We start from the raw sequence: 24,226 nt of genomic DNA, 5'->3' as shown, positions 1-24,226 counted from the left end.
AAACATTGGTTAACAATGCATAAAACAATCAACATATAAAATTTAAAAACTTAATGTAAAAAAGTCTTCAATAAAGTATAAAGTTTTCCGTTAGTTTATTTTTAATGTATCTTTTAAATAAAGGAAGAGGGAGTTCTTAAAATTAATTTCTGTAGGTAAAAGTTACAAAATCTAATACTACTACCATCAATACTTGAGTATGATGCTGTATGGACCAAAAAAATATTTAATTTGAAATGATGGTACTTTGGGATTATACCGACCACACCAGTATGAAGAACACAAAAATAGAAATTTATAGAAACAAACATGATAGAACGAAAAAACAACTCTTCAATTACAAAATTACAAACTTACAAGCATTTCCAGGTATTGTGATCGGTATTGTTGTCGCTGTTATCTTATCTTTCTCGAGAATCCTGATTACGGCAGGCCGCGCGGCATCACGTGATTTGCACGGTACATCATTGCCTTTCCATTACAATTCAATTTATATTTCTGATTAGCCCCTCTAGAATTTGATATTTTACTGATAGGTACTATCTCGAGGGATGTTTTTCTTTCGTCGACATCAGCGCGGGGCAGCACCGAAGGTGCTGCCGAAGCCCGCGCTGATGGCCGGAGGCACTCGCATTTTGGGTGGCGGAATGTGATCAAGAATAAAAACAAGTTTTGAGTGTTTTTTTAATAAAAAGTTTAGTTTGGTAAATGTTTGTTTTTGTTGAATTTTTGTGTTTGGAGAAATGTAGAGGTAAAACACGGAAGTACAACAAAGCGATGCACCAGCTGAACGGGCGGCGAGACTCTGCAATCACGTTATCTACTAGACGCTCGACTTTGACCTCTGTCTGAGGATGGGGAGGTGTTTGCGATAAGACAATTCCTGTTTTATATTGACGAAATATTGTTCTACGCTAATCTAGTAATCAGTAGAAACGAAATGTGAAATAACGATTCATGTCTGGGTGTGGTCGGTATAATCCCAAAGTACCAAAATGATTTTTGGTTTCATGGCTGTGTACATTTGAATAATCGCTTATTCTGTATTTATTCCCCTTCATAAATGTAAGACACAACAAGATATAAATGTACTACAGTATTGGAATTCTATTCTTTAAAATTAGTGGTAAACGGTGCCTGGCTTCAGACATGATTCGCAAAGCTACATTATCACAAATGCTACAAAAAAGCTGGAAATGAATACTTACAGCTGACATATTACTAGCATTAAAATATGTATCACTGACCATAGATCACATGAAGTGGGAGTTTCAATAATCTTGAAACATTTTTAAACGCACAATGAAGTCGCATATAGGTCGGTTACAGAATTGCAAATAGAACATGCTTGTTAGCAAGAGATCGTGACAGGTGACTCTCACATTTGTTACAGTGCTTGCCTGAACCATAAGTGCAAGAGACAGTGAACCTTACTCAAAAAAGATCTCTTACTTTTTAACTTAAAGAATTAATGGCATAAACACTTTCATTATTTGACAGTAGCAGACTGATTACACATGTACTCAAGTGTTAACATCTTATCAATTTATTTTATTTCTTAATTTAATGAGATTCATACGATTAATTCATGTATGTCATAATTGGCTGATCAAACAACTAGTCCATTTCAGGTTTTTGTTGTGCCAGTTCATAAGACGGTACTAACAATTAATATGGGAATATGGTGAATGCTGGACAGTTACTTGTAAGTGGTTTTAAAAGATTACCTGACATCGAAGGAAGAGATTATAGGGCAATTTTCTTGGTTGACACAGATGGCTGCAGAACCTGAGCGAGTTGGCGATGCCTCCGATGAGGTAGAGGAGATGGAGGACGAGGAGGAGTCGGGCACTGGCACCGACCTCAAGTCACAGATCCTGCGGAGGCCAGATCTGTTGGCAGCCATCCAGGGGCGACTGCACGCAGAGATGTTACAGGTGGGTAATTTTATAGATTCGTTATTACGTTGTAATTGAAACTACTTAGGTAGTTCACAAATGTTTGTGCATTTGGTGAATACTTTGACAAGTTACAGTACTATTCACATTTAAGTAATTTTTGTAAACATTGGAAAATATTGCTATTGTTAAAACTTTAGTAGTTTTGCTCACTAGCTATTTTGTATGCAAAAAATATGATTTTTTTTATTGTTTAAATAACTTTTTAAATATAGTCATTCTTTTTATGGGCAGTTCCCTTGAAATAAAGTGTAGACCAACAAATGATAAACATTTAAATCACCCAAATATTTTAAATCTTAGGATTGAGATTAGATTAATCTGTGAGTACAACATTTTTAATCAAACATGTAAGTTGTTATTTCTCAGATATGATGCACAAGCAAATATATATATATTAAATTATCATGATTATAGCGTAATGGTAACTATTAATCATACACAGTTTAGTAAATTATACTTAAATACAATTATTGTGTTCCATTGCCAAACTTGTAATATTACATCACATTTTTAACACAAAGTTCAAGGACATGTTTTGATATCACTTGTGTTGTGTAAATGTGTATCGTATTGGCAAATTATGTAATTTGCTAGTTCTGTATTGAAAACATATCTGCATGAAATTTTATAACAAGTATTGTGTTATAAGGTATATGATTTCATCGAGGCAACATATTGCTATAGTAGATATATTATATGGGAATAAAGTTCAATTTATCTAGTAATGAACGCTCTTTGATACCATCTCAATGTAATGTTCACAGCGGTGCAGGTGAACATGATAATGGTGCCCTTTTGTTATTTTTAAATCAGGTGGAAACTCTTTTTCCCTAGAACTCTGTTGTTCCCCTGTATACGCATAATGTGTTTAGCGAAATTGCAGAGCTCTTAACAACAATTCTTATGGTGTTATTTGTAATACTATATATGGTTTGCTAATAGATTCTGATCAATAACCAACTATGTCAGTGACCTTCACTGAGTGTTTTAATAAAAATGTATTGAAGTAGTCAGTCAAACCACTTAATTCCATAATATGTCAAGGTACAAAGAATAGCGTCGTCCAATAAAACTAAATGCTAGACGCATTTAAAAAAATTAATTTAAATATATTAATAGAAAATTGTAACATTAGTTCATTTAAATGATAACTTACTTTTTAACAATTTATCTTAAAGTTCTTCCTAAATTAATTAATTGGTTTTTATATTTAAAAAATTTCTCATATTAAAAAAAGATATAAAAACAACTTAGCTGCATGATTTGTAAATTTTAACAGATCTCTTCCCATTACAAATTTTGTTGGTTAATTATGTAAATATCTCACACTTCAGTAATTTTTTAAATTCAAGATTGTGTTAATCGGTATATCTATTAAAACTAGTATTATATGTATGTATATTAGTATATGACACAAATATTGATTTATATTATTAATTCAAATATTTGTAAACTACATACTGTCAGAATTCCAAGTTAAGAAAAAATTTTTCATAGAATCTGTATATATTAAATGCATTATTACTCTTGAAGATATTTTGTAGGACCAATAACCTATTTAAATTGCTTATCATTGATGCTTCATAAATGCTTATTCTGTGAGTATAAATGCTAAATGTGAGTGGATCAATGAGAAATATATTAATTTAGGTGTGTGCTTAAATTAAGTTTGGCTATTTGTCGCAATGTTTATAGGCCAGTAGACATATTATTAGTAACATGAGTACATGTTTATCCCAAGCTAAATTCTTATCTGTTACAATTCCTAGAAACTTTGTGTGGTTTTAACTCTGTCATTGTCTAGAAAAAAGTCACAGTTGAAATTTTATCTGGATTTTTTATAGAAAATGAAATATTGAATAGGAATTGAATATAAGATTATATTTATTAAAAAAGTTCTTAATCATACTTCAATCAATATATGATAAAATATCAATATTCCCATGCCTCTGATCAGAAAGCGAAACATTGGAATCATCAGCACACAGACATACAACACTATACAACCCCTTAATCACTCCTGGCAAACCTCCTATGTAACAAAAACAATAATGGCTCCAGGATAGACCCCTGGGACAAACCGTGCCACAGTATCTGCAGCTGTGATATATGAGCCCTCATATACTGACATATTTCTAAATAAAAAATATCATTAAAAAATGTACAAATAAAAGTATAAAAATTGTGGTTTTTTTTCAATGTTGAAACATCTTTGGAAAGCATCATTCCAAGTTCTGGTGTAATCAATTTAAGTGAGTTAATACAGGAAATGCTCAATCAGAATTATCTTTCATGTGATCCTAACCAAGTCCTTGAGGTTCTGACTTTGCAAATTTGTTTATGTTTGTAAAGTAACAAATAAGAACTTGTATGTCAAATTATTGTGAAGTCTACATTATTGACAGCTTCATAACTAAATTGACAAGATAAGAGTGACAACTGCATACTATAAAGTATTAAAACTTTATTGTTTGAAATAGCCAATGATGTACGATATTACCCAGACTAAGATTTGAATAGACGCCGTAACTGGACTTTCAGTACAAAGTGAAGGGGGCTTTTAACAGGCTTTTTAAGCACCCTCTTAAAAGAATGAAAACTGTTGCAAGAGGGAACTCAGTCCAGTTGGTAGGTATCCTATATACCAGGCCATTATTCAGTCCTGACAGTGCACACATTTTGTATTGGTTTTTTTAGTTTGACATCCGGTATCAATCCGATCATAGCAATCTTCAATAATTTTGACTCATCCTCAAAAAGATTGATTTTAACTTTGCGCACTTTCAGAGATTACTTAAAATACTGAACAGATAAATTATATGTTTCTGTATATTATTTTTTATGTATGTGTTAAAATTGAAACTGAATGATATAATTAAAATGAAAGGCTATATTGAATATGGGTGTGTTGCAGTCTCTCCCGGCACCTGTGAAGCGTAGAATAAAAGCTCTGAAGAAACTGCAACTGGAGGCGACACATACAGAAGCAAAGTTCTACGAAGAAGTCCATGAGCTTGAATGCAAATACCACCTGTTATACACACCTCTCTATGAAAAAGTAAGTTATTACATTTTTTAAGTACACCTGATTGTTGATAAGTTTTGTAAAATGTTGCAAAATATGTTTATCAGTACACATGAATTATTTTCTGTCAATACACTTTATCACACATTTTAAAGCTAACAGTGTATAAAAAGTTCAATATTATTATTTAGATTGATAAGGTAGTCAAGTATGCCTAGTTTTATAAGTGAACGTAATTTTATTGCAACATTTCTGCTATTCATACTTTTATAGAGATTTCAAGAGTTTCATTGCTTCAGGAAGTTTGCATTTTATTTTATAAAAAAGTTCAATTTCATGAATGTGAGCAGTTGAAACTTTTACGCTGTGCAAAAATAGAAACCTTGCAGTGTCAATTATGAAGACAATGCCAATCACAAGTCTGATAAGATGCACACCTACTTGTCATATGTGTTGTGTGGGACTTTCACAAACGATAATTCTTGTTTCTAAATACAATTTATTGTCTTATTTTACAAGTTAAGCCTCTATTGAAAAAGTTATTCTTAAATGTACACACAAGATTTTTCATTCTTTGAAAAGTTTGTTTGAATGCTTGAACATGAATTGATTTTCACAACTTTTTATTATTGTAATTAATAAAATTTAATGTGACATTAGCTCATATGGTAGATTTTTTTTCTGTATGCCATTGAAACTCCACTAGTGAACATGTACGGTTAACAAAAGTAGCCAGTAGCAGTTTAAGAAAAATATCTACCAAAATCCGACAATGTACTGTAAGGGAATCCAAGACTTATATAACTGTTTCAGAACAAACTTTAAACAATTATTTGTCAATTAGTTTATAAGATTTTTATAGTATTCAGTATCTAATATATACATTTATAATGAATGTGAAAAATATTAGTAAAACAAAATAATGCATCACAAAAATTAAATATTTTTTACTTTTGTTTATCTGAGAGGCATATGAATAAGTAATACCAATTATTAGATTTCTTTTTAAATTTTTTATTAGGCTTTAGATCATTGTAGAACATTAAAGAAATGCTTAACTAAAACAAAATTTCAACTATCTTATCTTGTACAGTCAATAAAAATGCCAAACAAAATTAAATATATCTTGGGTAAAACAAAAATAAAGATAAATTACTTCCAAGATTTGAAAGAAAAGCGTAATTCTGCCTGTTCTTGTGTAATCAACTTAAGTGAGTTTAATAAAGGAAGTGCTCAATCAGTATTATCTTTCATGTGATCCTAACCGAGTACTTGAGATTCTGACTTTGCAGATTCTTTTTATTTTTTTTAAGTAACCAAAGACAACTCGTACATTAATTGTTGTGAAGTCTACATTATTGATTTTTGTATGGTGATTTTACGTATCTAAAATTATTGTTTTATATACTTATTTTATATCAGTTGAAAGCTCTTAATCTCGATGTGCCTCTTGTGGATTTTGCACTACCCTATTTCATACACACCCCACATGCTTCCAAAGTTGAAATATTATTCTTATGAGAATTTTTGTTCTCCATCTGCAGCTTTTATCCTCTTCTCTGCATTGGTAGAAAAATACAGATAGGTTTTTGAGCAGTTATCTCGTTTTACTTGATAAATAGTAAATTGTGTAATTATTTTTGAGTCGATGAAAATATGTATACGTATTTATAATAAATAAATGTCCTACAACTACGCATGATTAACAATTGAAACACAATTTATAAATATTATGAAATGTGTGGTTGTGTACAAAATGCAGGTAATTTTAGGCGCTAGTTTATTAATGTTTTGTTTTATTTAAATAACATACTTTTAAAAAAATAGGCTTATTCAGAATTAAGAAAATTTATATATATATTAGGTGTGTGTAGTAAAGTTTTTTGCTAAATTTCTTCAAAGTAGGTTGTTAAACTAAATCAAGCAGTTTATAGAACTGTTTTGTTGGGTTTTTTTACAACACATGATGTTTGGGGTTTAACATTTAAAAATTATTGAAAATTCAAAATTAGTCAGTTTTGTGGCTAATGCTTATTTATATTCAGACATTTGACCAGATTTTCACAAATGCAAATCTTGAAGTTTCTCTCAACGGTCATCACATACAGTTCTGATAGTTTCTCTGTATTATCATTGCACATACTTATAGGAGCCACTCTCAATGGTGTTCTTGTTAAATTCTTTTTAGTGGTCATCATGTATTTGCTGTATGTTTCGTTGATAACATTGGTTTGTAACCCGTTTTAAATTCTAATTTAGGAATAGAAAACGCTGTCATGACATACCGATCAGTAATTTTAATAAGAACAGAAGTATAATAGAATAATCTTTCTTATTACCACTTTTCTTTTCTCATTGAACTATCCTCCTGTTTAGAGAAGATCTGTCATTTCGTTCTGTTGATGTTTTACGGATTGTGGAATAAGTTGTGTATTTTTATTCGTACAGAAATAAAAAACAATTTTGGACAGATTTGAATCTTTTGTTTATGTTGTCATGATTATATAAATTCATTGTATTTTATAAACTGCCCAATGTAAGACAATAAATATCCATACCACAGATATTTGGGATGTATGTATTAATAACGGGTTAAAATATATTTACATGAAGAAAGTACATATGAAATAGCATTGTTTATATATTCAATGTGTCTATATGGCATGCTCAAGTGTGAAGTGTTATTGTTGCTGAGAGTGTTGCACAGTTTGGGATTATTTTAGAGATGTTTTAGAGTGATGGCGTACTTATTAAAATGATAAAGCTTTTCAGTTATCGTTATGATTTTAATTAATTTGTGATAGTGGCATATTAGATGATTGAACTATGACAATCTTGAGATATTGGACCTACATGTGAAGAGTGAAACAATACCACATCATAAGCATAATTTGGGATAGTGGCATATTAGATGATTGAACTATGACAATCTTGAGATATTGGACCTACATGTGAAGAGTGAAACAATACCACATCATAAGCATAATTTGGGATAGTGGCATATTAGATGATTGAACTATGACAATCTTGAGATATTGGACCTACATGTGAAGAGTGAAACAATACCACATCATAAGCATAATTTGTGATAGTGGCATATTAGATGATTGAACTATGACAATCTTGAGATATTGGACCTACATGTGAAGAGTGAAACAATACCATATCATAAGCATAATTTGTGATAGTGGCATATTAGATGATTGAACTATGACAATCTTGAGATATTGGACCTACATGTGAAGAGTGAAACAATACCACATCATAAGCATAATTTGTGATAGTGGCATATTAGATGATTGAACTATGACAATCTTGAGATATTGGACCTACATGTGAAGAGTGAAACAATACCATATCATAAGCATAATTTGGGATAGTGGCATATTAGATGATTGAACTATGACAATCTTGAGATATTGGACCTACATGTGAAGAGTGAAACAATACCACATCATAAGCATAATTTGGGATAGTGGCATATTAAATAATTGAACCATGACAATCTTGAGATATTGGACCTACATGTGAAGAGTGAAACAATACCACATCATAAGCATAATAAATTTGGGATAGTGGCAAATTAAATTATTGAACTACAACGATCTTGAGATATTGGACCTACATGTGAAGAGTGAAACAATACCACATCATAAGCATAATAAATTTGGGATAGTGGCAAATTAAATTATTGAACTACAACGATCTTGAGATATTGGACCTACCTTATAAAATAGGACATAATCCCTTATTCTGCAATGAAAGATGAGGTCATAAAGTGCATTTGGTTTAACATTTTTTATATGGACTAAAATCAAAATGGCTGCTAGTATAGCCGGCTCCTAAGACTTACCAATTGCCAACATGTCCAGTTGTGATGATAACTGCTTCTAGATATTCTGCTGAAGTTATGCATGCTTCCAGTCATTATTAACACATTCAGCGCCAGGGCATATGACACAATCCATTTAGCACGGGCCATTAGGTTTTTCCATATATTAACGGTCGGGGCCATGTGTATCAAAAATGATACACGCCCCATGTTACCAAGTGGGCCGCGTGTATCATTTCTGATACATACGTCAGTTTCTAGTTTGAGCCATACGTATCAAAACTGAGCTCTTCTACAATGCTTTTAACACTATATACTGAATCTCGTGGCCCAGGCCTACCACAGAACCCGGCCAGTTCCGGCCCAGGACGTCAGATTATTGCTTAGATCACAGGTTTCTAATGAAGTACATACACTCTATTTATAAACATGTTTTTATTATACAAATGTCTATATACGACTGGTAAAATATAATTGGGTACCTATAAAATAAAAGATCATTAGTTGAGCTGCTAAAATAAAAACTGTAAGTTTTCGTGAATTAAAAAACTAGTGTTTGTTTAAATATTACTATATGTTAATAAAAACACAACTTTTTCCAAATTGTTTATTGTTTGTTGTTGAAACACGTACGGCACATGTAGGGATTTCCTTCGCAAGCGTCACATACCGTGTAAAGATAAAGATTCGTTTGGTCAACCATCAAATTGATTATTTCATCGTCAAGAAAATACAAAAAATAATCAACTGGATTTTTATTTGCTAATTGTGCACTAACCTCTGGATTTATTCCTGCCCGCCCAGTAAAAGCGAATGTTTTTTGCCTTCCTTGCCATTCTTCCCATTTGATGTCCCTTTCTGTTCCAAAAACTGTCAATTTATATTCATGCTCCCTTGCAGTCCTCTTCCTTTTCTTCTCTTTATTTTTTCCCTTTCCTTCTGTTTGACTCTTGATAATTTTCTTCTTCGTCATCGTCATCTCCCTCAAAATCATTATCACCATTATTATCTTCATCTTTTTCACAATAATTCTCTCCCTCTTTATTTTCTTCCTCGCTAGTGTCACCCGTTTTGTCTATTTCATCTTTGTCTTGTTCAGTTTCGTTCTCAGTAACTTTCCTGTTATTATTTTTGTTTAGTCATATAAATTTTCTTTTTTATTGTAGTGGTCAACTTTGTTTCTTCTTACTTCTTGCTTGAATTTTTCTTTTTTTCAGTTGCCCCTTTTACAGCTTTCTTTCTTTTTTTAGTAGTTTTTCATATTCACTATCTTCACTACTCACATCCTCTCTGGCTATCTACTAAGGTCCTGCTACATTGTCTTGATCACCTTGTCTTTCAAATCGTTTTTCAAATAGTCGACTGAATCGTGGTTTTCAAGTGTCACTATAATCACTGTCCACACTTGGATGATATTCCGGATCAAATTCAAGTATAAGAATACAAAAATTATCAAGTGTGCAAAAATGATATACATGGCCCCTACCAACAAAATTTAGTTGATTTTCACAGTCTGGGCCACGTGTATCATTTTTGCACAGACATGAAAAATTAACATACTGCCAAAACTGTTCGTCTGATTTCAAAAAGAATTGTAGTACTGTGTTTCTAAAAGCACTATTGATCTTAAATCGCACTTGGCCCCTGACGGTAAAAATGAAAATTTTAACTCGGCCCCTGCCTAAACAGCTTTGTGTATCATAAATGATACACATGGCCCACAACGTTAGTGCTGGTGTGTATCATTTATGATACACATGGCGCTGAATGTGTTAACATATGCTCTCTGATCAAAGTATACATGCTTCTAAATAATTTATGCTACTTTCCAGAGATCTACAATTATACAAGGTTTATACGAACCAAATGATGAGGAGGCTGATTTTCCTTCCGATGACGAGAAAGAAGAGGAGTTGAGCAATGAAATAAAAACCAAAGTCAAGATTGAGGATGTCACTGAAACGAAGGAACCAGTCACAGAGTAAGTAGACGTTTCTCAGTTGTTTATCAGCCACTTTCATAATGGTTGGGACAGTGTATTTCTTACCTTTTGATACTCTTTTCTTTGAAAATTTTACAATACGTTTTTTTCTAGTAAAATCTTAATAGTTTACACAGAACTTGACTCCTGAAAATATTATGTATCTCAATATTAATGAGGGAACATTGTCATGGTTCACAAACATTATCAGGCAGTCCTGGAACTGGTAGGATATGCCGTGGATGCATCTTAAAATTTGCTGTAGGAGGTGTAAATAAATACTTTTCCAGAGTAATGGAGCTTTATCCAATTTTTCCCCTGGTGCTTGTTAACACGCTCTAATCATTTTGATAGAAGCCCCCAAGCCTTTTCGATTATTTCTGTTATAATAAGCAATTTCTCAGAAGATACATTTGCCTGATAAAAAAGGTCCTCATCAACCATACTTTCAGTTTAACTAATGCTTTTATGACTCTTTTTAGCAATGCTGTAAGAGTTGTTTATTGACGGGTAAGTTTAAACAAAATTTTATATTGGTGCCAAAATTGTGGCCTTGCTTTACATTCCTATGTTATTTTTTCTACTAAGAAACAAGAATCACCAGATTTTTCTCATTCCCCAATTTGGCACAGATTCCAGTATAAATATAACCAAAGAATTTAAATATGGTATGAAGAGCAGGCTTACTTTTACTAGGCAGAAAGGGGATACTATTCCTCTTCTTCGTCATAGAAGAGATGTTAAGAAGAACACAGGCTACAGGCTAAAGGTGAGTTCTTGGAAATCCCCACGTTTAAGGGTTAAACAGATCAGATAACTAGAGCTATGGTATTACAGCTCAACTTCAAAAGTTAACTATGTAAATCTTCAAAAGTTAACTGTAAAATTTACATTTTAATGTTTCCTTAATTCATTAGCAGTAAACACAATGAAAGCTCAACCATTAGATTTTTGTCTAACCATTAACCAGCTGTTCCTTGTCAAGTTGGTGTTAAATAAGTTACAGTAAAAATTTGACTTATATGTATAAATATTGTTGATGAATTTCCTTTTCAAATCTAATGTATTGTTTAAAGCCGTAAGTACACAATATAATGCATTCATAATAAATATGAAAATTACAGTAATACTTCCTTCTCCTTTTCCTTGTCTGTTAGATAACCTGGATTTAGATTTGGTCCTAAATTGTGAGCGGACCTATTATATAATCCTTATTAGATATATTTTAATATATCACATTATAATTATATATTGCATAAATATCAATTAATATTTTTACACTTGGATTGTTCAGTGAGGAGAAAAACAAAGCAAATGCCAATGGAATTCCTGACTTCTGGTTGACCATCTTCAAGAATGTCGGTATTCTCTCAGAAATGGTCCAAGAACACGATGAGCCAATCCTGAAACACCTCATTGACGTAAAAGTGATATTTTTAAAGAGTAACCCTATGGTAAGTGTGATATTTTATCCATGTAAACAATTGTCAACATTGTTAAGTTAAAAAAAAAATAGTACAGATTTCTGTTGCATAGAATTTTATTGTGACAAGTGAGCAAAAGAGCAAATAAAGATCTAAGTCCATTGTAAAATTAAGATACATTAAGCTCTAACAGACTGTTTGATAGTAAAATACTGTACCTCATCATAACTGTTGCAATAATGCATAAGGTGCGTAAAGTACAATAAAACTACCTGGTAATACGAAATAAATAAGTTTTTATACATAGATATTATTTTGAAAGTTAGGCCTTTTGTTAAGAACTGTACTATTGAACCTATTGAGATTGTGGTTTTTTATTTGTTCCAGGGTTTTGTTTTGGAGTTCCATTTTTCACCAAATGAATATTTCTCAAACTCAGTTTTAACAAAGGTCTACGAAATGAAATGTGTTCCTGAAGAATCAGACCCCTTCAGTTTTGAAGGGCCGGAGATCTACAAATGCAAGGTACAGTGTTATAATTTTTAGATACTAAATTTGGTTAACCCCTCTCCTGGCCAAAAGCTTCAAGTCACCTTGATATGCATTATCATTGCTGCCTGCTTTGTGCTTCTATCATCCCAGAATTGGGATATTATCATTGACAGAATTACTAAAACAATACAGAATCTATAATTTATCATAATCCCTTGTTCCTAAATGGCAACTTACACATCAATGCACTTGGACATAACAATGTAGCCAATATTAATAAAGGAAAGATGCCCTGATATATCGTCATTTGATATACCTATTATAATATAAAAATTACTATCAGTTCGCTCAGTTTTATGAATGAAAGACTTTCCTCGTAGGTGGTTATTTTAGAACATTTATATATACATTAACTTCATTTTCTGAAATAGGAAGGTAATGTAGAACTTAATGTAATTTTTACTCAGTTAAAATAATAATTAGGGCTACAGTATGCAAAATAAAGACATTCAACTTCATTCCCATTATTTGTTTTAACTTCATACGCATTGCAACAAAAGGTTTATTGATATGATCTTAGTGAAGACTAGCATTAAATGAGTTTGATCCAATTGTTTTTTAGTCAAAACATAAAATTTAGGCTACTTGCTAAGAAGGAATACCTAATTCACTCTTGTAACCGTTCTTTTTAAATTAAAATGTTCTACTTCATTTTTAATTTATTGTTTATGATATTGTAATATTGAATTCAAATTGTTTAGTTAGCAGCAATATTAATCCAACGAGAAGCGGTTTTGCTTTCCCATATGATAATGTTGCTAAACTAATGCAAGTTAAAACTATCATTAGATACAACAATTTTATCTTTTGCTACATTTTTTTCTATCCTATATGCTTTTTGTATTCTACTTGAATTTTGGGGAGGGAGTTTAGCTCTTAGGTAGGCCTCCGTTTAATCTTTGTTTTGTCACATGCAGTGCTTAGGCTATTACCAATGATCCTACAGGTATCATTTCCAGGCGTAATATGGTTATTTTATCTGAGAATATTCTTGTCCTAAACGTTCTCATTTCTAAAGTTACTCACTACTAGTATTATATGAATTGGAGGGAACTTCTCACCGTTTGCAACTTGTTGGCTCTCACATATGATCAAGTTGCTATATCAAGGCAAGTTATGACTACCACCAGTTGATTTTATCTTCTTGTGGTTTTAAATCTTGCAACATTTTCAATTCTAGTTGTTTCAGATAGATAATTTATCAATTCTACGATCACTGGTTGTGCCTAGCACTAACAATTATTTTCGCTATATTTTTATTAAATTGTCAATATAGTTGGCAGTACTGAAGCCTATACTAGTTTTAAATCTCTGATGAATATATTGATTATTCATCATTCAACGCATACATAGCTGAAAAATCAATTCATTTTAAGTAGTTCTAAATGAAGATAGATTAGCTACAGTAAGACTAGATACATTTTCTATAAATAGTTTTTATATTAGTGTTTTGTTTTGTTCTGTTGGATTCGATGGGAAATGAAATTGATTAAAGTGTTTGACTTGACCTACTAATTCCTTTGATGATTGTATAAATTTTTGTAGTGTTTTTGGACTGATACAATTGACGATAACCTGAGAGACATGTCCTTTTATCAATATTAACTTGTGCATCAACAAATTTCATAATCAGGAACCCATTCAATGTAGTGTTTTGTTTGTCAGAATTATTTTTGTAGAAATTGAGAGGGAATGGAAACTATAAAACTTGTACCCTAGTTGGCTTAGTACCTTATCCAGTTATTGAAATTAACTTGGTATAAATCTAGTACAGTTGCAACGAAGCCAAGGTGAAATCTTTTGGTTCTCACCTACGATCTAGTTGCTATATCAGTGCAAGTTGTAACTGCCACCAGGTGTTCCCATGATCTTGTGGTTTTAAACCTTTCAACATTAAACTATTTCCTTTCATGTACAACATGTTACGAAAACATTTATCTCCGTGAAACTTGTATCTAGTTAATTTAGTACCTTATCCAGTTATTGGAATTAACTTGGTATAAATCTAGCACAGTTGCAACGAAGCCAAGGTGAAACCTTTTGGTTCTCACCTACGATCTAGTTGCTATATCAATGCAAGTTGTAACTGCCACCAGGTGTTACCATGATCTTGTGGTTTTAAAACTTTCAACATTAAACTATTTCCTTCCCTGTACAGCATGTTACAAAACATTTATCTCCGTGAAAACTTGTATCTAGTTAACTTCGTACATTATCCACTCACAATAACCTCAAAATATGTTGGTTCATTAGTGATTTCATTATAACAACTCATTATTGAAATTAACTTGGTATAAATCTAGTACAGTTGCAACGAAGCCAAGGTGAAACCTTTTGGTTCTCACCTACGATCTAGTTGCTATATCAATGCAAGTTGTAACTGCCACCAGGTGTTACCATGATCTTGTGGTTTTAAACCTTTCAACATTAAATTATTTCCTTTCATGTATAACATGTTACAAAACATGTATCTCCGTGAAACTTGTATTTAGTTAACTTCGTATATTAGCCACTGATATTAACCTCAAAATATTTCTAAAAAATAAATCTAGTACAGTTGCAACGAAGCCAAGGTGAAACCTTTTGGTTCTCACCTACGATCTAGTTGCAATATCAATGCAAGTTGTAACTGCCACCAGGTGTTACCATGATCTTGTGGTTTTAAACCTTTCAACATTAAACTATTTCCTTTCATGTACAACATGTTACAAAACATTTATCTCCGTGAAACTTGCATCTAGTTAACTTCATACATAATCCACTGACAATAACCTCAAAATATGTTGGTTCATTAGTGATTTCATTATAACAACTCATTATTGGAATTAACTTGGTATAAATCTAGTACAGTTGCAACGAAGCCAAGGTGAAACCTTTTGGTTCTCACCTACGATCTAGTTGCTATATCAGTGCAAGTTGTAACTGCCACCAGGTGTTCCCATGATCTTGTGGTTTTAAACCTTTCAACATTAAACTATTTCCTTCCATGTACAACATGTTACAAAACATTTATCTCCGTGAAACTTGTATCTAGTTAACTTCGTACATTATCCACTCACAATAACCTCAAAATATGTTGGTTCATTAGTGATTTCATTATAACAACTCATTATTGAAATTAACTTGGTATAAATCTAGTACAGTTGCAACGAAGCCAAGGTGAAACCTTTTGGTTCTCACCTACGATCTAGTTGCTATATCAATGCAAGTTGTAACTGCCACCAGGTGTTACCATGATCTTGTGGTTTTAAAACTTTCAACATTAAACTATTTCCTTCCATGTACAACATGTTACAAAACATTTATCTCCGTGAAACTTGTATCTAGTTAACTTCGTACATTATCCACTCACAATAACCTCAAAATATGTTGGTTCATTAGTGATTTCATTATAACAACTCATTATTGAAATTAACTTGGTATAAATCTAGTACAGTTGCAACGAAGCCAAGGTGAAACCTTTTGGTTCTCACCTACGATCTAGTTGCTATATCAATGCAAGTTGTAACTGCCACCAGGTGTTACCATGATCTTGTGGTTTTAAACCTTTCAACATTAAATTATTTCCTTTCATGTATAACATGTTACAAAACATGTATCTCCGCGAAACTTGTATCTAGTTAACTTCGTATATTAGCCACTGATAATAACCTCAAAATATTTCTAAAAAATAAATCTAGTACAGTTGCAACGAAGCCAAGGTGAAACCTTTTGGTTCTCACCTACGATCTAGTTGCTATATCAATGCAAGTTGTAACTGCCACCAGGTGTTACCATGATCTTGTGGTTTTAAACCTTTCAACATTAAATTATTTCCTTTCATGTATAACATGTTACAAAACATGTATCTCCGTGAAACTTGTATCTAGTTAACTTCGTATATTAGCCACTGATAATAACCTCAAAATATTTCTAAAAAATAAATCTAGTACAGTTGCAACGAAGCCAAGGTGAAACCTTTTGGTTCTCACCTACGATCTAGTTGCTATATCAATGCAAGTTGTAACTGCCACCAGGTGTTACCATGATCTTGTGGTTTTAAACCTTTCAACATTAAATTATTTCCTTTCATGTATAACATGTTACAAAACATGTATCTCCGTGAAACTTGTATCTAGTTAACTTCGTATATTAGCCACTGATATTAACCTCAAAATATTTCTAAAAAATAAATCTAGTACAGTTGCAACGAAGCCAAGGTGAAACCTTTTTGTTCTCACCTACGATCTAGTTGCTATATCAATGCAAGTTGTAACTCCCACCAGGTGTTACCATGATCTTGTGGTTTTAAACCTTTCAACATTAAACTATTTCCTTTCATGTACAACATGTTACAAAACATTTATCTCCGTGAAACTTGCATCTAGTTAACTTCATACATAATCCACTGACAATAACCTCAAAATATGTTGGTTCATTAGTGATTTCATTATAACAACTCATTATTGGAATTAACTTGGTATAAATCTAGTACAGTTGCAACGAAGCCAAGGTGAAACCTTTTGGTTCTCACCTACGATCTAGTTGCTATATCAATGCAAGTTGTAACTGCCACCAGGTGTTACCATGATCTTGTGGTTTTAAACCTTTCAACATTAAATTATTTCCTTTCATGTATAACATGTTACAAAACATGTATCTCCGTGAAACTTGTATCTAGTTAACTTCATACATTATCCACTGACAATAACCTCAAAATATGTTGGTTCATTAGTGATTTCATTATAACAACTCATTATTGGAATTAACTTGGTATAAATCTAGTACAGTTGCAACGAAGCCAAGGTGAAACCTTTTGGTTCTCACCTACGATCTAGTTGCTATATCAATGCAAGTTGTAACTGCCACCAGGTGTTACCATGATCTTGTGGTTTTAAAACTTTCAACATTCAACTATTCCATTTCATGTATAACATGTTACAACTGCAGCAAACAATTGTATCCCGTTTAGTCCTGTTATTTTGATAAAAATTTAATGTACTAATATAAAAGTTATAATGATCGTCTATTAATTTCATTCTGCCGTGATAATGTAATATAAGCAATAAATTATTAATCAAATAAATTGATATAGCATTGTAAACTAAGTCAGACTAAGTAGCTAACCAGTCTGTTAATAACAATGCTAAAGCAATGCAAGCCAAAGTGCCATAACATGTATTATATTTGTCATGGCTCATATCTTGCCACATGCTTGTTAAATAATTTCATTATAGTTTCACTTCTATATATAATTATGTATATATTCCTGATAATCACTGATTAATTCTGTCCAAACAGGGTTGTACTATAGACTGGAAGAAAAACAAAAATGTCACAGTCAAAACAATAAAGAAGAAACAAAAGCACAAATCTCGAGGATCGGTCAGAACAATCACCAAAACTATCCAAAATGATTCCTTTTTCAATTTCTTCAATCCTCCAGTCAGTAAGTAACATTTTTTTATAAATTGCATAATTATAATAGTTAACACGTTGACTGCGGTACACACATTACAGTAGGGTGGTCTCGTGAGCATTGTCAATAACTGTATAGAGCCCTTGTGAAGGTGTCAATCATTACTTATAATCAGCAAGGAGGCCAAGATTAAAATTGGAACAAACATGTTTGTTTCATATGCTGGTGTTTGCAGCAAAATTGCTTTTTAGATACTCTGATATTAGAAAAATAGTTATCGTGAATACTATTTTTTTAGTTAAAGTACCTCTTTTGGATTTATTCGCAGCTAAAAAGCGTTTCCAGATTTCGAGAATTGTCTGATGAGGTCTATTTAAATGAATAATTCCATATTATTTTTGCTCTGCTTTAACTTAAATTGAAAATATATGTACCCAATAACAATTGCATTAAAAATAAATACAGTTAAATACTACTAAATTAAATAACAATAGGGCGATGTTTGCTATGGTATGCACATTCCTACCAGCAGGTGCCGGCCGTAATAAACAAACAAAGCTTGGTCAGTTACATAAGTGTTTAAAAATTAAACATTTTAATAGTGGTTTACAAAATCACATGATATAATGACTGAGAGCTCCACAATAAAACCCATACCAAGGTCTTGAACTGCTCAGTCTAGAATAAAAGGTAAGATGGTAATTTATTACTAATTTTTTTATATAATTCTAATATTGTAATATAAGCAATAAATTATTAACCAAATAAATTGGTATTAGCATTGTAAACTAAGTTAGACTAGGTATCTTACCAGTCTGTTAATTACAATGCTAAAGCAATGCAAGCCAAAGTGCCATAACATGTATTATACTTGTCATGGCTCATACCTTGCCACATGCTTGTCAAATAATTTCATTATAGTTTTATATATGTATATATATTTCTGATAATCAAAACCAGTACACCTTGTTTAATAACCTGGTCTGAATCGAATCACTCGTTTCCGAGTTACAAATTTTCAAAATTGCAGTTTGGTTGAAAAGTGCTGAAAACTAGTATCTCATTCGTTGTTATTGACATTAAAACTGGATATATTGTTTATTTATATGCCCAAACGCAGAAATAAATAAGCTAAAATTTTATTGTAGCTCTACTGGATGGATTTGTATTATCTTTCCAACTCAGGTATTCATAAATATGGAATCATTTTTATTTATAAACAACAAAATTCATAAGAAAAGTAATATTTAAACAATTTGGTTTTGTGGGTCTCTAGTTCTCTATTGTATCTCGATAAGAAACTGAGAAGAATATTTTTCATTTTTTGAGCTTCCACTCCTAAGAATTGCACTAAATTCCCCATAGATATAAAATTACATGGAATACTGTAAATGGTATGTACACCTTATTCACTAAACAGTTGTGGAAACTTCATCAATAATACGTTTAAAAACAGAAAGTGCATGGTCTTAAATGATAGTGACATTGAATGTGTTTTATAATGGTTGTATTTCAAACCACTGCTGTCAAGCTAAATTATATGTGTCTATATTCAAATTTAAAAGCAGTGGTATAAATAAGTGTTAACATCCACATTCAGAAGATAAATAACTTCAATAAACAACAACTTTCCTTACAAGCTCAAACCTGTATTAGATTTATTACCTGCTGCATGGCAGGACTCTTTTATCTTATCAGTTTTGAGGAAGTCCAATATCATGTTCAGTTTTTGGTTAGAATTAACAAAGTTAGATATAAATGCATGATTGTTTGTCAGTTTTATATTCATGGTTGAGACTGAAGAGATCTAATTAGAACTTGCAAATACAATTTTATTTGAAACTAGGTTTAATGTAAAAAGTAATTGAGTGCCTATATTTTATTATGATTTTTTTTCAACAGTGCCAGAAGATCCCGATGCAGATGTTGATGAAGACACACAGTCTTTGCTGACAAGTGATTTTGAAATAGGTCACTACATCCGAGAAAGAATTGTTCCTAGAGCAGTCCTCTATTTTACAGGTGAGGTGGTAACCTACTATATATTTTCTTTTTTAGATCACAACTTAACACATTCACTGTTAACACATCTGATCGGAGAATTAACTATACTATTTCCAGGTATTGCTGTCTCCGATCGGAGACCTAACCGATGAAGTCACATTTTTATGAATTTAATGTTAAAAATTGTTTTGTTGCTGTTCCTGGAATTTCATCATAAGGTATTTTTTTATCAGTGAATGTGTTAATTATTGGTATAGGCTACAGGGTGTTTACTAACTATCCGGTTTTTTTTTTTTTTTTTTTTCTCTCAAGGAAAACGAAATATGTTAATAACCATGAGTAGGGTATGATAAGTTTACTGTTTCTGTATCTGTATGTGTTTTATTAGCCAGGCTTGAGTCCTCTAGGGGCAAAAATGACTTGGAGCTAAGAATAAAGAAAATTATTAATTAGTTTCAAAATACTGGTTGTTTTAAAACTGCATGTTTATATGTCCCAAGATTTTAAACCACAGACAAAAGATAAGTTAAACCTTATACTTTATGTTTGGCTCTTAAGTTGGGTCTAGACAAATAAATATACAGAGAACCAAACTCTAAACTTATATGAGCTTTGAGTTTTTAAGTAAAGAAAATAACCTACAGAAAGACAGGCTGAGAACCAACACATGTTTATTGGAACTTCTTTGTGATAAACAAGAAATCTTAATTGTCTTTAAGCATTTATGACAACATAATGGTCAATGTCACTTCTTATAATTAAATAGCCTACTTCTATCACAGATTTAACATCCCGTAAAACAAGTGTAATAATTTAGACAACAAAAATAGGTAAAAATTTGATAAATTAACATGTTTTTCACATAGCCTGAAATAGAATTGGATAATTCGTTGTTGTTTGCAAAAAAATTAGACATTTCGGGATTTTTGTGGTTTTATTGGGATTTATTGTTCGATCCTCTTAATTTAGAATTATTTATCTGGTTTCACTTCATAACACTTTCAATTTTAGGAGAGGCACTGGATGATGAAGAAGATTTTGAGGAAGAAGAGGATGGAGATGAGGATGAGGAGGATGAAGATGGTGATGAAGAGGATCCCGATTTTGATCCCAACGACCCGAGAATACCTAAAACGAAAAAGAATGGCACTCCAGCAGAATGCAAACAACAGTAACATCTGAAAGTGAAAGAATCGTAGCCGGTGATACTTTCAAAATGTTAATAATAATTTGTTAATCAACACTCTTTCTTATCTTGGAGACATGTAATTGGTGAAAACCACTTTTCATTTCAAAGAGCAAATTGTTATTGTTAAGCATATTTTTAATCTTATGTTTTGCATTGATGTGTAACACATTGTTTGCTTACCCTAACTATATTATTATTTTTGGAAACATATAAAATATAAATAATTTTTTTAATATGAGTTTTCCTTTTTTATACCATGAGTTCATGTACTTTAAGAATTAGCTTTACGTGAATTTTACACATGGGTGTGCAGACGCACACACATACAAACACAAACGAAGTTAGTGGGGTTTGCTGTCACCAATTTCTTCCATTTGTGTTGAGTATGAGGCAGACAGTCTGGAAAAAAGTACTATTTTGAAAATATGTTTCTCTTACATGAAAGATTATGTACATTAAATTACATGTACTGGCACTTAACATAACTAGTTATGAGCTTTAGCACTTTTGAAGGCAAATTTTGAATGTTAACATTTTGCACTTTTTTGTCTACTCATGTCAAAGATTTTTGAGCACGTCCAGTCCCTCAGCTCCCTATTCAATTCGGCCCTTAAGACCATAACATATAGCCCGAATTAAATCATTATCCAGTTGTAGCTGGAAAATGTTGCGAACTCTCGCCCTAATAGGGAACTAAATAGTCAAATTCTGCCATTTAAATACTAGTTAAACTGATGTGCATGGTTGCTGAGTGGAGACGCTAACTCTTCAGTCCACTACATGTTGCCCGGCGAGCTGAGAGGACAACTATCTGAGATTTCATGAGACAAGGGAGAGATAAGTAACAACCACACTAAATGGCTTTATGAGTATAAAGGATTAGCCATTTCCCCACCTATATCGGATGTCGTCATCATCGTTCGTAGTTATTGTTTCTTTTTCATACTGTCACTGTTTCATGACTGAAAACCTTGCTAATAATAGATTGTCAGGATGAATGAAAGACACATTGCTACAATTCACTGTTTTATTAGTGTAAAAGCAATTGGAATACATTGAATACTAGAATATGTTCTGCATTGTTGTTTAACAAAAGTTTACATATTTATTTATCTTGCACTGAAATTGAAAAAAAAAAAACGAGTGTCCAAGCACAGACCAGCCTGTTCCGGACTTAGGTGCAGTAGTATATGTTTCTTTTCTAGTAAACACAGATTGCATATCTTTCGTAGTGTCCTTCCACTAGCAGGAAACTACTGTATGCTATATGCATTCCTGGCATCGGTTGGATATCTACTGTCATTCCTCGACAGGATAGACATAATCAGGTGGTAGTAAGTGTTCAACCACAGGTGAGTCGCTTTATTCTAGAAAAAGCTTTTAAACATGTAAGAGTTCATAATGAAATGGGCTAAGTTGTAAGTCTTAGCCAGGAATGTTTACTAGTCAAGTATAGTCTCCTACACTGGCTGGGATCGTACTCGAAGAGAGTGAAGCTCAATCTTCAACCGAGTATGCTGTAACACAGTGACAGCTGAAATCTGCTGTTTATCTGTGTCTGAAGATATGAAACCTTCTTGACTAGGTGGAGTATGTGCCAAAGCATAAGGAAATACCTCTAAGCTATGCACCTCTGCTATTTGTTTTATGTTGTTAATTACTTCAAAAAAAGTATAAAGTAAATTTAGTATAGATGGGGCAACAGATATTTTGAAAGTTTGAGGTTACTTCTTGCCAGGGACCCCTTCAAGCATTGCTATCCAAAAAAGGAAAACGATGGATTAAGAACAGTTTCCAAGATACATACATATAATTCTTCTTTTTGTTTAGTTTAAAACTTCAGTTAAAAAGATTATTAAATTATTTCAAAGCTTGATAATCATTTAGTTGTAAAATTTTTATCAATTTTCAAACCGTTTCCTTTAAGCTATTGGTTCCCAGGTTAAGTGTTAGAGAGGGCTTCTTAGCCCTAACTTCACCTGGTAAAATAAGACATCTTTACTTTACTTCTGATCTTTGATTCCAAAATTGTTTCTGATTTGTTTAAAAATTTTATTTGCATATTCATATTCTGGACAAGTAAAAAACGTGTGTACTAATGTTTCCTCATGACCTAAAATAATATTTAAGACAAAGTTGTGAAATATTGTGCTATTTTGAAAAGGTTACTATTTATTTTTGGAGGACTGAATCTAGCTTTGCATATGTTAATTATTTCAAATCTTCAATTTTACATTGTTAAGCCAAGAATATTTTGGTATTGAGTTAACAATTTTTGTGCAAAATCCAGCTTTATTTTGACTTAATAGTATGCGTTAAACTATTTTTTGCAATGCTCTGGTCATCAAGTGGAATGTGATATTTTTCATTTTCATAACCTTTTAAAATAGCTTCTTTGGCAAACTTATAAATTTTTTATTACCCATAATGCTTATTTGCCCTGGTATCCATCATAAAACTAAATTTTGTTTGATATTCAAAACCTATTGATAGCACAATACTATAATTTGCCAGACCTTTATAACTATTTTCAATAGCTATTAATGCAGTTTGTGTCTGTAAAAATAACATAACAGAATAATTATTGTCTAAATAATAAAACATTGATACATTTCAATTCTACCATATAACTTATATTTATACAATGAGAACTTGGTTACATATAGTTTTGAGGAATAGAATAGGCAGCACCTATTCCGTTATCACAATTTTCTGTTTATATGTTGTGTAGTATGTATTTACAACAGTTTGTTTAATCCCAATTTGTGACTAACCCTACAGTATTATTGTGTATTTGCTACTGTTAAATAAAAAATATTTTTAATTCAAAAAGTAACAAACATTTGCAGGCGGCTGGGCT

At 31.9% G+C, this 24,226-nt stretch overlaps 1 protein-coding gene across 1 annotated transcript in view; it reads left to right on the top strand.

Moving 5' to 3' along the window:
- Nucleotides 1-21,599, top strand: part of LOC124371147 (nucleosome assembly protein 1-like 1) — a 29,877-nt gene extending 8,278 nt beyond the window's left edge. The window contains exons 2-9 of the mRNA XM_046829461.1: nucleotides 1,776-1,937; nucleotides 4,876-5,019; nucleotides 10,651-10,799; nucleotides 12,094-12,253; nucleotides 12,611-12,748; nucleotides 18,056-18,203; nucleotides 20,076-20,195; nucleotides 21,189-21,599. Coding sequence (XP_046685417.1) covers nucleotides 1,776-1,937; nucleotides 4,876-5,019; nucleotides 10,651-10,799; nucleotides 12,094-12,253; nucleotides 12,611-12,748; nucleotides 18,056-18,203; nucleotides 20,076-20,195; nucleotides 21,189-21,352 — 1,185 coding nt within the window. The 3' untranslated portion in view covers nucleotides 21,353-21,599. The remainder of the gene's footprint in view (nucleotides 1-1,775; nucleotides 1,938-4,875; nucleotides 5,020-10,650; nucleotides 10,800-12,093; nucleotides 12,254-12,610; nucleotides 12,749-18,055; nucleotides 18,204-20,075; nucleotides 20,196-21,188) is intronic.
- The last annotated feature ends 2,627 nt before the right edge of the window (nucleotides 21,600-24,226 follow it).

This window comes from Homalodisca vitripennis, unplaced genomic scaffold (assembly GCF_021130785.1).
Source record: "Homalodisca vitripennis isolate AUS2020 unplaced genomic scaffold, UT_GWSS_2.1 ScUCBcl_928;HRSCAF=3893, whole genome shotgun sequence".
NCBI lineage: Eukaryota > Metazoa > Arthropoda > Insecta > Hemiptera > Cicadellidae > Homalodisca > Homalodisca vitripennis.
The sequence above is the reverse complement of the archived record's forward strand: the minus strand, read 5'-3'. Positions and strand labels throughout refer to the sequence as shown.